At 32.8% G+C, this 15,864-nt stretch overlaps 1 protein-coding gene across 3 annotated transcripts; it reads left to right on the plus strand.

Moving 5' to 3' along the window:
• Positions 1-8,584: 8,584 nt before the first annotated feature.
• On the plus strand, positions 8,585-15,864 carry LOC104100880 (homeobox-leucine zipper protein ANTHOCYANINLESS 2-like). 3 transcript variants are annotated; one of them, XM_009608239.4, is made up of 9 exons: positions 8,585-8,824; positions 10,178-10,401; positions 10,483-10,600; positions 10,699-11,385; positions 11,621-11,722; positions 11,801-12,013; positions 14,287-14,461; positions 14,538-14,902; positions 15,012-15,864. In XM_009608239.4, exons 2-9 carry the CDS (start codon positions 10,187-10,189, stop codon positions 15,390-15,392), a joined length of 2,256 nt encoding a protein of 751 aa, XP_009606534.1. In that variant the 5' UTR covers positions 8,585-8,824; positions 10,178-10,186; the 3' UTR covers positions 15,393-15,864. The 3 variants fall into 3 exon arrangements, with proteins under 3 accessions (XP_009606534.1, XP_009606532.1, XP_009606533.1); XM_009608237.4 differs by lacking the exon at positions 8,585-8,824 and adding an exon at positions 9,373-10,075; XM_009608238.4 differs by lacking the exon at positions 8,585-8,824 and adding an exon at positions 9,375-10,075 and having other exon boundaries at positions 14,541-14,902.

The raw sequence follows: 15,864 nt of genomic DNA on the forward strand, positions 1-15,864 counted from the left end.
TCAGAAATAATTAAGTTGTCATTAATTTATAATGCACAACAAGCCTTCAGAAGTCAATTAAAAAATATAATAAAATACAGCATGTAAAAAAAAAAATCGATAAAAATTATCAGTAAAAATAAGTATTTTCAAAATAAAAGAACTCCAGTATCTTATAAAACCCATCCAGCATATAATACTGGACAACAAGACTTCAGAAGTCAGACGTACAGAATAATATACTAGAACTAAATTTATTACAAAAAATCAAATTTTTAAGTATGAAGTCTAGCACATTGTTCTGGATTTCAAGTTTTAACATGAACTCCAGCAATGCATAATGAAGTTGAAGCAAAAAACTACTTGAAAATTCACCCTAATATACAGCGACTACAAAAATATTTGAATAACTTATCAAAACAAGTTACGCAATGATTACAACATTACAACATAAAACTAATAATAGAGTGACAAAATTATAGAAAATAAATTGTCGATGTTAAAATACCACAAATATTTAAACGCTAACAGTACGAAAATCAAAAATGAAACAACAATAACAACAAAAATTCAAACACAGTATTGTAAAAACAACACTTACCCAGATAAATTTGAAGAAACTTTGACCTAACCCAGACTAAATTCGAAGAAAGTGTTCTCACGAAAGAGAAATCCGTACACTACTCTAAAAAGAAAGCAAAAAGCGAATAAAAAATGAAAACTAACTAAACAAGACGTTAAAAAGGAAAAGGGCAAAAATATCATTTACTAATATATTTTAAGTTAAAATGGCTAGAAATAGATTACATTCGCGATGGTGGCTAATTTTGGATAGCCAGCCATAAAAATGGCTATGCGATGCCATTTTAACGTGAGAGGGGCTGGCTAGCCCACTAGACTGGCTCCTTAGGGAGCGATTCTGGCGCACTTCGATAAATATATCTTGAAGTTTCTCCTTTTTCTTTAAAAATTGCTAAAGTACGAATTTTTGTGTAATTTGCAAGTTTAGAATTTAAAATACAAACTTGCAACTAAAATTTATTAACAACTTGCTCCTTATCCATCAACCTACCCATGATCAGTGCTTCGGTCTTGATCGATCTGGTTCGATTCACTTGGTAGACATAACGTAATCTTAAAAACTCTAGTAGATGAGATGAGAATTGCCGAAACCAAATAAAAAGCCAACAACTCATTTTCAATATGGTCTTTTTTAATATGGCCAACAATACCAAGATGTGTGGAAAAATAACTTAGTGACTAAAATACATATAGCACCCTTTTAAAGGGCGCTATACCTTAACGTCCATTTTGAACGTTAAGTTATAGCGCCCTTTAAAAGGGCGCTATATGTATATAGCCTTTTATACACATGGCGCAGGAAAAGCAGATAAATAGAATTTAATGTACCCAAAAAAAAAAAGCAGACTGCTGGGTGGTGCAATGATTAAAGGCTAGATGATAAGTTGGTTTTGTCCTTAGATCCAAGGTTTGATTCCCTCTAGCAATATTATTTTGTTTTCCTATTTCTTTTTTATTTTTCATTTCTTTTCATTTTTTGGTTTATGTATTTAGATATAAATACTTTAATATTTATAATTACTTTTCAATGTAATTAAAATAATTTAATATTTATTAAAAAATTATGATTTTTGAATTCATTTAAAGTAAAAAAGAAAAGAGAAGCCTTTTATTATTTCGTTAAAAATTCTACCGACATTTTTAATAGTTGTTATTTTGTATTATACGTAAAACAAAATTATTTTTTGTAATTTTTGATACAAAAAATATATATAGTTTAATCTACTGCTTGAATTTTTTTATTTTTTGATATCTTACTTTTTAAATTTAGTTATTAAAATTTTAGTTATATTTACACTATATGAATTTTATTAATCAAAATTCTAATTATAAATCTTATAATTTTCTTATTATTAAATATAAATTATTATAACTATTTAATCTTTAAAATTATAATTGAAGAATTATTATTATCTAAGTAATGGATTATGATTTTCATATTCTTATCAGGACATTTAATTAAATAATTGTTCATAAACTAAATGGTTATAATACAGTTTAGTTTATGAAAATTTAGTATAGTAAAATTAATTAAATGGTTTTTCATAAATTAAATGGTTATATTTAGTTTAGTCTAGGATAATTCTTATTAGAAAAACTTTAATCTATGAGCAACCATTTAATTAGTTTTCCCAATAAGAATATAAGAATTATATTCTATTACTTAGCTAATAATAATCCTAATGGATTATAAGAACAGCCATATTCTTATTTAAAAATTTTAAATGGATAATACAATTACAATAGCCAAGGATTAAAAGGAGAAACAAAAAATACATTTCAGGAAAAATATAAAATATATAATTAGAATTTTGATTAATAACTAAAATTTTAATAACTAAATTTAAAAAGAAAGATATCAAAAAATATAAAAATTCAAGCAATAGATTAAACTATATATATTTTTTGTATCAAAAAATACAAAAAATAATTTTGTTTTACGTATAATACAAAATAACAACTAAAAATGTCAGTAGATTTTTTAACGAAATAATAAAAGATTTCTCTCTTTTTTTTTTTTTTTACTTTAAATGAATTCAAAAATCATATTTTTTTTAATAAATATTAAATTATTTTAATTACATTAAAAAGTAATTATAAATATTACTGTTGTTAGAGGCAAACAAAATAATGTTGCTAGAGGGAATCGAATCTTGGACCTCAAGGACAAAACCAACCTATTACCTAGCTTTTAATTATTGCACCACCCACCAGTCTACTCTTATTTTGGTACATTAAATTCTATTTATCTGCTTTTTCTGCGCCATATGTATAAAAGGCTATATACATATAGCGCCCTTTTAAAGAGCGATATATCTTAACGTTCAAAACGGTCGTTAAGGTACAACGCCCTTTAAAAGGGCGCTATATGTATTTTGGTCACTAAGTTTTTTTTTCACGCATTTCGATCGTTTGAGTCAAAAAAAGATCACATTTTGGTTTCTGGACTCGATTTTGGCGCACTTCGATAAATGTATCTTGAAGTTTCTCCTTTTTCTTAAAAATTGCTAAAGTACGAATTTTTGTGTAATTTGCAAGTTTAGAATTTAAAATACAAACTTGCAACTAAAATTTATTAACAACTTGCTCCTTATCCGCTAACTTACCCATGATCAGTGCCTCGGTTTCGATCGATCCGGTTCGATTCACTTGGTAGACATAACTTAATTTTAAAAACTCTAGTAGATGAGATGAGAATTGCCGAAACCAAATAAAAAGCCAACAACTCATTTTTCAATAAACGCGAGTCACTTTAACCGCTATAAAATTAAACATGTTTAAACGAGAATTTATTTTGATAGCCATGAATATTTTTGGAATTTGAATAAACAACCGGGAATATAATGCATTTGCGTTTATTTTGTGGCATGATAAATCGAATTAAAAACAGCTATTCCACTAATCTCATCCACCATCTGGGATAACGTTTTTTTGCATTCAATCTAATTGAGTTATTCCTTATTTGACATATCAAACGACCCCTAAGATGACGAGAAAGGTTGTTGGTTGTGCAATGTACGAAGACATTGATGCCATTGGTATGTCTAATAAGCACAATCGGCGTAAAGTTGATTGCGCATGTTGTAAAAGTTTGGTCTTTTGGTTCTTTACAAACTTGTTTTTAGTTATGATCTTACCTTTTTTTTTATACATGAAAGATTTACTTTTACACGTAAGAGATCTTTCTTTTACACATAAAAGATCTAAAAAGGTCATTTTCTTAAATTCAATATTGTAAAACAAATAGCATTTTTTATTCGACCTGCTTTATCAAATTCGAACATTAGATTTCTCGTCAAAATGAGGGTTGGATGGGAGTATAGTGAGTTTAAATTAATTAATATTCATTAGTTAATAAACTTGTAATCCATTTTATTCTCATAATGTTTGACAAAATTAATGGCTATAATTGTAACTATATATATATTTAAAAAGTACAAAGGTTGTCACTTCTACTACGTGATGAAAAGTAAAAAGATACACTTACCAAAAGGTGTGTGCTCTCTCACTCGTTAAGTCATTTTGTGTTTCTAAATGTTCAACTTCACAATTCTCTAAAGTTGATTTCGATAAATCTTTTGTAAAACTGAAAGATAATCGAAATGTTTCCTAATTGACTTATAGTGTGCTGAGCATAATTATACAGACACACACAAATATGCAAGCTTTCACCTTAAAAAGTGTAAACAACATTTAAAAGTTCAGATTTGATCTTTGAACAATCATTTTTACTATCTTTTCCTTCTCAACATTTTAATTCGAATTGACTTCATGTATGATCAGTTAACTTTATCCATTATGAAAATAAAATTATAAATTATTCTTATTATATTAAAATAACTAAACTTTAGCCTTGTTCAATGTGTGCATGAATGGAGGAATTGGTGGAATATTTTTATAAAATAAAAAGATGATTATAAATTTGAAAATGAAAAAAATAGCATTTGGCTTTCATCAGAAGCGGATCTAGAATTTGATGACTGTGACGTACATACGTACAAATTTATTCGAGTGACCGGATGGCGTGGCACCCTAAATCAAGTACATAGATCCGCCCCTGACTTCCATATGAGTCTTCGGGCACCATATGTGTCATGACCACGATGCTGGCGGACAAAGCCGGTGATGTTTATGTTAAGTCTGTGTCTGTTAATGTTTGTAGACAAATAGCCAAACTTGGTAACCTAATGCCATGCATGGCCTATCATCAGTATGTAGTGATCCAATTAATCAAATGATAATGAATAAATTTTCCAGTTCGTCAAAAAAAAAAAATTAGTAACTTTCACTCACCTCTCTTGTGTGTATCACACGCGTGTGCCATGTAGCTAAACATGTGTATTAGACATCTTTGGAGAAAGGTTTGACGTGTTAAAAATTTTCCGTGATTAGAAAATTATGTGTATTATGCGAACTAATTTTTATCAGATTAAAGTCAGTGGCGGAGCCAGAATTTTCGTTAAGGGATAACAAAATATATAAAAGTAAACAAATCAGAAAATTAAGGGGAGTCAATACATAATATATATATATATATATAATTTATTTTTTTACCTTGTTATACAGTGTCTTTTTTCCGCGAAGGGGTATAAGGTGGCTCCGCCACTGGTCACTGAACTGTATCAACTATAACAACAAAGTAACTAATCTTTACCCACTTTAATTTTATGACTTTATTGTCCTACTGAGTAAAATTTAGATATTCTAATGTGACAAAAAATAATTTTGGATTTTACTTTCATAATGGATAAAATTCAGTTATATTAACATAATTAAAAATAATTATATGATTTCTGGTTGATGTTTGAGCTCAAAATATGCAACTAATCTCTGAATACAGACCCCATTGCCACCAACTTATCAAGCTTCCATATATATATTTTTCCCAAATCCATTTAAGGAGAGTAATTAACTACGTGACCTGTACTTTTCTGAACTTTATCACATTCTGAATTTCTCGAATCATATTATATAGATTTATAGGTAATGGAAAAATGCATGTCTATGACGTAGAGGGAGGAAATACCTGCAAATTTGCTAGCTTATTAATTTCCTATGTTTTTTATAGGATGTTGAATCAGCGTGAAATTTATGAATCATACTTCTGGTTTGGTGCACTGTGCATGGTGCTATCTACCCATATCATAGCACACGCTTTCTTTCATCCTATTATCTACAAAACCCAAATAACCAACATCCAATTCAAGTGTCTTTTAAGATTTTAGTACGTTTATTAAAAAATATTAAATGTAATATATAGTTTATTAATTAATCTTATTTATTTTTTGACTATTAAATGTTACTATTGGAGTATATTACTAATCACTTTTACCTTTTTAATAAAGCAACTATTATTTTGAGTTAAAACGACACTTAAAATGGGACGGGACGAGGATAATTAGTTGTCTACTTAATTATTTCCCATTTTTTGACGTTCATAAGTTTTCTCTTGCTAGTTGAAGGTAGACTAAAGTTTACTAGTTCATTTATTCATATTGGACCATTTATTTATTTATTTATATTCACATATAGCTCTAAGCTTAGATAGATTCACTAATTTCTAGGAAGGCTTCAAGCTTAAGAAAGTGGTGTCAGAAATAGTGAATCAGTTGGTCAAATACTAAATAACATGTCATAATCCAACTCAAAAACCACTTTCAAACGAATTTCAGTTATTATTGGGTGAAAAGATTTTGGTAAAAGTAAAATGTCTCTTTGTTTATTTTTCTTTTTAAAATTTGTTTTTCGTTAGAGATTGAAAATTTATTGCCTATTAGTTTAGAGCTTCAAAAAGTAATTACAAATTAATTTGTCGGGTTGCACTCTTCTCGTCACTTCTAGCCCAATGGTCCCTTCTTTAATAAATATAACTCACCCACCCAACGCATCAAACTTTTGACAATTTGGATGAGTTATATAAATTTATGCTAATTTTGACACCTATATTTAAATTGGTAAACTTGTATTAGATCGTCAATTAGAATGGACATGTTTGAAGTTTTACAAAGCTTTGAACAACAACTTCAAATTATTTGAAATTTATGGAGCTCTTGATTTGGAATCACTTTAATACGTTCAGCTAATTTGATCTTTAGCTCAGATACATAGTAATTAATACACTGCATCCCATTTCCCCAACGTTGTTCATTCACTGATTTCCCAATACATTGTGGTTTTGTCACTAAATAAAAAGAGACATATAATAGGATCTACAACTAAGAGACAATAAATTATTTATCCTATTTTAATTGTTCAAAAATCATCATAAAGTATCATTACTCAACAAGATCTACATGCAATTATAACCTTCCTATTATTTCAATAATGTTAATGATAATTAACTTTGTCGGAATTAATCAAGATTTCCCAAAAGATTATTGAAATGCGATTATAAAGAAATTGTTTCAATTCAATCTCGGCATCCCAAAACATGTATATATCGATCACCGAATGCGAAAAAAGAAGAACAAGATTATTTCAATTCAACTCTAAAATGGCTTTATTAGTAGTATTATATTTTCCTCATCAAATAATCAAGTAACAGAACATTGATTCTCATGCAGTGTAATTTATTTATGCAATTAGTTCATTCATTAGTTTTAATAAACATAAGTTAATTTTGTTGTCGTGTTATGATGAATTCATGATAAGCTGTTGAAAACTTAGTAAATTATTTAGATTTGAAGTGTTACCGAATTATGATAATAATGTAATTACTAATTTAAAAGCTGCCTGTTTAATTAACTCGACAAAAACTTATTAGTACTAATTATTCTCCACTAATCCGAACTCTCTCCATATAAAAATAAAAGGTTATTAAAACCAAAAGTAATATCTCCACCAAGGAAGAAAATGGTGACATTGATTTTAACAGGAGTACTAGTTAAAAAGCTAAGGTAAAAGTTCTGAGATCTAAAGATGTATAGTTCAAAGTTCAAAACCCATAAAACTTACATCAATTCATGCTATGTAAACACGAAAAAGTTTTTCCTCTTTATAAAAGTGACAGATTTTCGGCAAACAAAAGAAATGAACAATAACTTGTAGTTTGACCTATCAAAAAATATTACGTACTACTTATATTACTCAGAAATTTTAAATTATTTTATAATTTACTAACAACTTCTCGAAATTTCTTATATAATTCCTAAAAGTTTGGAAATTACATGCCAGTGCAAAACTTTATTGAAAATAATAATTTCATATGTATGAAATAATTAAGTCTCAAATTCATAATGTTTTTTTTTTTGTGTGTGGACAAAAGAAGTTACTCCCTCCAGTTCATTTTATTTGAATTTATGGTTGTTTTCACACAACAACAACAACAACAACAACAACAACAACAAACTGACATCTCACCCAGTATTTTCACACATATTAAGGAATTTATCTTTTAATATTACTTCCTCTGATTCACTTTAATTGATTTTTGGGTTTTTTTTTGTGGTCCACAATATTCGATTTTTTTAAATATCAGGAAGGAATTAACTTCTTTTTTCCTAAGTTGCAATTGAAGTAAAGAACCTATGAGTATTTGTTATATTTTCAATGAACAAACTAAGGTTAATATGATCAATTTTATTATTAATTAATGATAAAAGATAAAATTTCTTAATATGTGTGAAAACAACCAAAAAATCAATTAAAATGAACCAGAGGGAGTAATTAATAATAACATCGACCATATTAATCTCAATTTGTTAATTAAAAATATAACAAATACTTAAAGACTTACTCCAAGGAAAAATTTTAAAAAAAATTAATTACTTCTTAATATTTGAGAAAATCAAATATAGTAGATAAAAAAAAAAAAAGAAAAACCCATCGGAGGAAGTAATAATAAGGAAGTCAAAAAAGGGAAGAAGTGAGACACGCGCCGAGAGGCGCGCCAACTGAAGGAGTCAGAAATCTAGCGCGGGGCGGACATCTCGAACAACTGTTTAGGAAAATAGGGAAACATCAACCCCCAAATTTCTCTCTCAAAAGAGTGGGCCCCCATTTTCTCCCCTACTACTACTACCACTGTCTATGGAGCAGTAGCCGTACATAGCCACTACTGCTACTTCTCCACACTGTATTTATTTTCTCTTTTCTTTTACTGTTCTAATCTAAAGTTTCAGTATTTTCCATTAGATAGTATTGAATCTGTGGAGGAAGAATTGCATGGAGTAGAAGCTCCTTATTTTTACTAATAATATTGAAGGGAAGGGAATATCGAGACGTGGAACAAATTAAACAATTCTATTGACTAGCGTGCTAGACTGTAAGTCAGCTCTTAATCTGCTAAGCTCCATTTTCATTGAATTTAATTCTTGTGAATTTATTTTTAAACTCCATTAATTTAATCAACTCTCTCTGTTAACCTTTCTACGGGGATCCCAACATGAGCATCTGCAGTTATGAACTCTTGGGTAAGAGAGAGAAACTAGTGTGTGTATTGTGCGTGTGGATTTTCAATAGGTCCACACAGAATCTGAAGTTTTTGTATTTACTTTACATTATATTCTAAAGTCTTTTTTAACTTTTAGCGTATGAGAAAGTTGATCAATTTAAAAGGTTATACACTTTTTTTGGGTTTTTTATCCGTACAAAAGGTTTTTTTGGTTTGTGATCTAAACAATTACAGAACGAAGAAAGAAGAAAAAAAGGGGTGGGTTTCTGGAGAGTCAACACAACAGGGTCTTTTCTTCTGATTTTGTTGCTTTCTGCAGTTTTATTTTGTAAGGTAGTATTGAAAAGTCCACTTTTTTTCATTACTATATAATTTTTTTTCCTTAGGTCCTCTTTTTAAAACCTTTCGTTTTCCTCTTTATGGGACTGCTTCACTGTTCACAATGACAGCTATAAGTGGTCAAAACCCATATCTTTGATTGAATGAAATACTAGGGTTTCTCTTTTTTATTTCGGCCAACCCATCTCTCACATTTGTTCTCAAAGAGAGAGAATAGTAGAAGTAGAGAGAAGGTGCAATAAGGGTTCTTGGTTGTCCTATACCAACCCCGTTTGGTTGTTCTTAAATTTTGTGGGTTTGGGTTGGTGGAGTTATGTTCATCACTTTTTATTGGGCTTAAGGCGGTTGCAAACTTTGGAGTTAAAAATTTTATACACTAGTACTGAATATTACAGTCTATGAAAATACTTGGGGTCTAAAGTATATATAAATATGAAAAGTTGAGATCTTGAGAAACATAGTAGTATGAGTTTTACCATTTCAATGATCATTTAGATAGAAAAGAGTGGTTTGTGTAACAGAAAGTTTGAGTAACAAAAGAGGGGGTTTCATTTTGTGGTTATTGGCTAAGTTTTGATGAGTTTTGGAGGCTTCATTGGGAGTAGCAGTAGTGGTGGAAACGGCGGCGGTGACGGTGGTTCTGGGGTTTCAAGAGTGGTGGCTGATAGTCCATACAACAACACCATGCCCACTGCTGCTACCATTGCTCATCAGTCACAACAACTTGTCACATCACCTTTAACTCAGCCTATGTTTAACTCTTCTCCACTCTCTCTTGCTCTTGTATGCATCCCCTTAAAAATGAATTTTTTTTTTTGCTGCTCTTTGTGTTCTTGTTACTTGGGGTTTTTGGTTGAATTGAGATAATCTTGATTTATTTTGCAGAAACCTAAGATGGAAGGTCTAGGTGACATGGGTATGATAGGGGAAAATTTTGATGCTGTTGCAATGGGAAGGTCCTCTAGAGAGGATGAATACGAGAGTAGGTCCGGCAGTGATAACTTAGATGGTGGTGCATCGGGCGATGACCTGGACGCTCCTCTTGGTAAATCATCCAGAAAAAAGAAATACCATAGGCACACCCCATACCAAATCCAAGAACTTGAAGCGTATGTATTTTGCCACTCTTATTGTATCTTCTTAGTTCGTTTGAATTATTATTTCTGAATTTATATGTATTCTGCTGACAGTGCTTTTAAAGAGAATCCACATCCTGATGAAAAAGCAAGACTAGAACTTGGTAAGAGACTGACTTTGGAGAGCAGGCAGGTGAAGTTTTGGTTCCAAAATAGAAGAACCCAAATGAAGGTAAATGCTGCATTTATTTTATTTTCTTTATATAATTCTGCACTTGTGTGAGATTGGTCTCAATGATGATTAAAGTGAAACTAATGTTGATGTTTCAGACCCAATTGGAACGCCACGAAAATGCACTCTTGAAGCAAGAATATGATAAGCTTCGGATAGAGAACATAGCAATGAAGGAAGCCATGAGAAGCCCAATGTGCGGCCATTGTGGTGGTCAGGCAATTCTTGGTGAGATACACATTGAAGAGCATCATTTAAGGATTGAGAATGCTCGGCTGAGAGATGAACTTAATAGGATCTGTGTCCTGGCGAACAAGTTTTTGGGAAGGCCTTTGGGATCTTTTCCTGGTGCAATGCCTCCTGGAATGGCTAATTCTGGTTTGGAACTTGCGGTGGGAAGAAATGGTTTTGGTGCTATGAACTCTGCTGACACTGCATTGCCAATGGGGCTTGATTTTGGCAATGGTCTATCAAGTCCTCTAACAATGATGTCCCCTAGGCCCACCCCAAGCATGAGTAGTACAGATGTATCCTTTGATAAATCCATGTTAATGGAGCTTGCGTTTGCTGCAATGAATGAGCTGCTTAAGCTGGCTGAGATTGGTGATCCTCTGTGGTTTAGAAACTTTGATGGAAGTGGGGAAGCATTGAACCTTGAGGAGTATGCTAGGTCCTTCCCTCCATGTATTGGCATGAAACCGTCCAACTTTACAACAGAAGCAACAAAGGCAACTGGTACAGTGATGATCAACAGTCTGGTCTTGGTGGAGACTCTGATGGATACAGTAGGTTCCTTCATCCTTATTCCAGTGCCTTCGACCCGTTGTTGTATGTGAACATGTTTATCCAATTTGCTTCTTGACATACAAATTTCCCTTTTTATTTAAAGGGTATGCCATTAATGGCTGCCATGTTCTTTTGAGTAAAATAACCTTATCACTTTTTAGTAGAGAAAACAGGCATATTGTTGGTTTTCTTTCGTCTCGATTTCCATGTAATATGCAAGTTCCATCGATGCAGAGTCGATGGGTGGAGATGTTCTCATGCATTGTTGGAAGAACCTCAACAATTGATGTGATTTCCAGCAGCGCAAGTGGAAGCAGGAATGGCAATCTGCAATTGGTACGTTCTTTTCATTATTTTGTTGGAAGTCACCGATCCTATGTTTCTTTTCTTGTAATAGAGCTTTGAAATTTGCAGATTCAAGCCGAGTTCCAAGTTCTTTCTGCTTTAGTTTTTGTCCGTCAAGTAAAGTTTCTCCGCTTCTGCAAGCAACACGCTGAAGGCGTCTGGGCTGTTGTGGATGTGTCTATTGACACAATCCAAGAAGGTTCACAACCACGTGAAGCTGGAAATTGCAGGAGGCTCCCTTCTGGGTGTATTGTGCAAGACTTGCCTAATGGTTACTCCAAGGTAATTTATAATTAGTCCTTATATGTTTTACATTTGGCATTTCACACAAGGCTCCATAAGTTGCTGACAAGCTAGGTGTTTGGACTTATCTTTTGTTGTTGGTTTGTGTATTTATTTGTTTATTTATTCTTAATGATGGTCTATCTTGTCATTTTATGTGCATAGTTCTTTTAAATACAACTGCTTCATACTACTTTTTGTGATGTTGATTTTCTTGACCTTTGCTTCCGGAATATATTTTATTCTCAGCATCTTTTGGAAATGCTGTCAATAAAATAATTTGACAGTTGTAGCCTAAGAATCTGAACCTTCTAATGTTATTTAATTCTGTAGATGCTTCTGTACTCTGTAGGATTTTTCGTATTTGCTTGATCAGGCTTCTGCCAGATTAGGAAACGGGTAAATCGAGGATATCAACCATATAATATTTCTAGATGCCTCAAGTACTTTTTCTGTGCCTTGAACTTGTAAATCTATGATCATTGTATGAAGGCAAAGCCTCGGTAGTTTCATCCTTACTGTATAATCTATATGTACAAGTGAGTGTGATGCCCCTCCCCTTCCCTTCCACGTGCTTGTGAAGCTATGCTTGCGCATCGTTCACTTGTTACCAGTAGTGTTATTTGACCTCAATATATACTTGTATTGTACTCTTCCAATCTAGAAATTAAAATAATTATGCAGTTTGTGTAATATATTTGCATTTTCTAACCTATCCTCTTATTCTCTAATCACTTCATTTTCTTGCAAAAAAATAAAAAAAATTTAACCCTTTTCACTCATTTATGCTCTCTTTTGCACCCTCTTAAACAATTAAAAAAGGGAGGCAACACTAGTCCTTTCCCTACAAAACCATAAGAGCTCATATTCTCGACAAATTGTTGGACCCTAACTAAAAGTAGGTGTATCTGCCTTACGAGGCATGTACCTTCTACTGCAGCCTCGAGGTGTTAAGTGCACTTCGACCGTGCTTCAATTAAGCCATTCAAACTATTGAACGTGACTATCTATGTGGAGCAAAATAGTAAAAATGTGGCTAACCTTTCTTGGAAGTTTGATTTGGTGTGAACTTTTATCTGTTGCTCTAATTTGTTTCCGTATGTGAAACCAAAATATTCCACTCTTTGACTGCTAGGACAATTGATAGTTTGTGCCGGTAATAATTTGGGTCTCTTCCTTCATAGTGCTTTGTAAGCCAAACTATTGTTTGCTAAAAGTTTGTTTTCTCATTTATGACATTCTTATTATTCCCTTCTTCCAAACAAGAACGACAAAATTCAAAGTGTCAATGCATCTAAGTTTGCTTTTGATTCGGACATGGATTTCTTGTACCTGTTTGAAATGAATATTTCATATTTATAAACTATCTAGGTTCTGTAAATAACAATTTTTTTAGTTGAATTTTTTTTTTAAAAGGAAGTCATGGAGTAGTTAAAGAATTTTTGTTTATGATTCTACAAATAGTAATAGTATCATTCATTTTTGGACCCAGTATATTTCATGAGTTATGATTTCATTTACGTTTACTCGATCTGTTCCTCTCATGGTTTGGATTTGTTTTCTGGGCTCATGCTCACTGCTACTGGGAGCGTGCAGGAAGAGTTTCCACAAATTTCGACCTACTGCATGTGAGATTAAGTTCAGGATAATTTTCATGGTACCTTCCTATTTTACCTATAGATTTTCAGCTTATTTTTCTAGGTCAAGGAATATGTTTTTTTTATATAGTTTTACAAGGAAATAAGAGATTAGTTGTAAATGTTAAAAAAGCAGATGAGAGGATTCAGATGAAAGGGAGCATTCAATTAGGGGTGCAAACATTAAAAACTCACGCTTCTTCGAAAAAGAGGAAATTGGGAAGCAGATCATAGAAGAGGATAAGCAAATCGCGAAATGACGCATACATAATGGTTGGGAGGTGCAGCGAATTCTTTGAGTATCTGACTATACTTAACTTATCTAGATGGAGAAAGAGAAACTTTTCATTGACTTTTGGGAATTGGGAATACATCTATTATGTAATTAACTCAGAGGTGGTCTTTCCATGGAGTACTTATTTGCAATTCTTTTATTCTCTAATTCCAACTTCACTCAAACTAATATTTAATGGATGCACAGATCTTTTTGAAGAATATAACCCTTTATTTGTCTCAATTTGCTGGTTAAGCTACCTAGGTTTCCTCCACACAGACCACCACTGGATGATTCATGTCCAAAGCTATCTTCATTTACTGTGTAAAACTGCTAGCAAAATATTAACAGAAAATTTTCAGGTTATTTGGATTGAGCACATGGAATATGATGAGAATACCATCCACAATTTGTACCGTCCTTTCATCAGGTCTGGCCGGGGCTTTGGTGCCCAACGGTGGATTGCCACCCTGCAAAGGCAATGTGAGTGCTTGGCAGTCATCACGTCTTCTGCTGTACCCAGTGGCGATAGTGCAGGTACCACATCATATTGTTCATTTGAAATACTTAAACCTTGAAATGATAATGGGTTCTTATGGAGTTTCATTATTAGCAGTTATTAGTCCCAGTGGTCGGAGAAGTATTGCAATGCTGGCTCGACGCATTACTCGCAATTTCTGTGGTGGTGTTTGTGCAACTTTTTACAAGTGGGAACCAATCCAAACAGGGACCGCAGAAGATACTAAGTTGATGATGAGGAAGAGCATTGGTGACCCTGGTGAGCCTCCTGGTATCGTGTTGAGTGCCACCAGGACCATCTGGCTGCCGGTAACACATCAACGTTTGTTTGACTTCCTGCGAAATGAACAAACTAGGAGTCAATGGGATGTCTTGTCCCATGGTGGTCCCATGCACCAAATAGTCCACATTGCCAAGGGTCAGGATCTTGGCAATAGCATCTCTCTCTTTCGTGCTAATGTGAGTGATAAACTGGTGGATCTTTTTGGAAATGTGGCACGAAATTACACAATTTAGTGCACTTACTATTAACCATTGATCTCTGAATAAATTTTGGCTTGACTTGCAGGCGGCTTCCAGAGATGCTAATCAAAATAGTATGTTGATCTTGCAAGACTCATGCACGGATGTATCTGGTTCAATTGTAGCATATGCAGCAGTTGATACTGCAGAAATGAATGTCGTGATGAGTGGTGGAGATTCTTCCTGCGTGGCTTTCCTGCCATCTGGATTTGCAATAGTTCCAGATTGTTTTCAAAATTCTAACAACGGAATGCTCGAAAAAGAGGACAATGGGGGTAGCAGTAACGGGTCTTTGTTGACGTTGGGATTCCAAATATTGGTGAATAGTTTGCCTGCAGCAAAGCTCACTATGGAGTCGGTCAACACTGTTAATGCCCTCATCTCACGTACACTTCAGGGTATAAAAACTGCTTTCCAGTGCAATTAATCCCAAGCCAAATTGGTACTATTGGTTAGTTGCATTCCAAGGTTTTGCTCTTCTGTTTTTTTGGGGTTTAACTTTAAAAGTTATATGTCCGAGAATTAACGTGCAACAAAGTGCAGTGCATGTTAAGACTCTAAATGTACAAGGCGATAGAAAGGGGGGTTTGAGTCAAGAACGAACCGAGGTGGTTCCTCGTGATGACCATAGTACTACAATTGCTTGATTGTTCAGCTTTTTGTCAAGACAGCGAGGAGATTGGTGGTTCGGGTATTGACTCTGGTGCCCCATTAAGATAAATTGTGTGTTGTTCTATAGCTGTGTGTTTTATCGCTTGTTGAAAAGATGATACGATACATTGTAGGAAGGATCTGTTTTTTCCATGTCTGAACCTTCGTATGTTCTTTTGGGTGATATATGGTGTAATCACACACTCTAAAGCTAATTTGTATGGTGTAATGTGTTGCTTTTTAGTTCA

The sequence above is a fragment of the Nicotiana tomentosiformis genome, chromosome 3 (assembly GCF_000390325.3).
Source record: "Nicotiana tomentosiformis chromosome 3, ASM39032v3, whole genome shotgun sequence".
Taxonomy (NCBI): domain Eukaryota; kingdom Viridiplantae; phylum Streptophyta; class Magnoliopsida; order Solanales; family Solanaceae; genus Nicotiana; species Nicotiana tomentosiformis.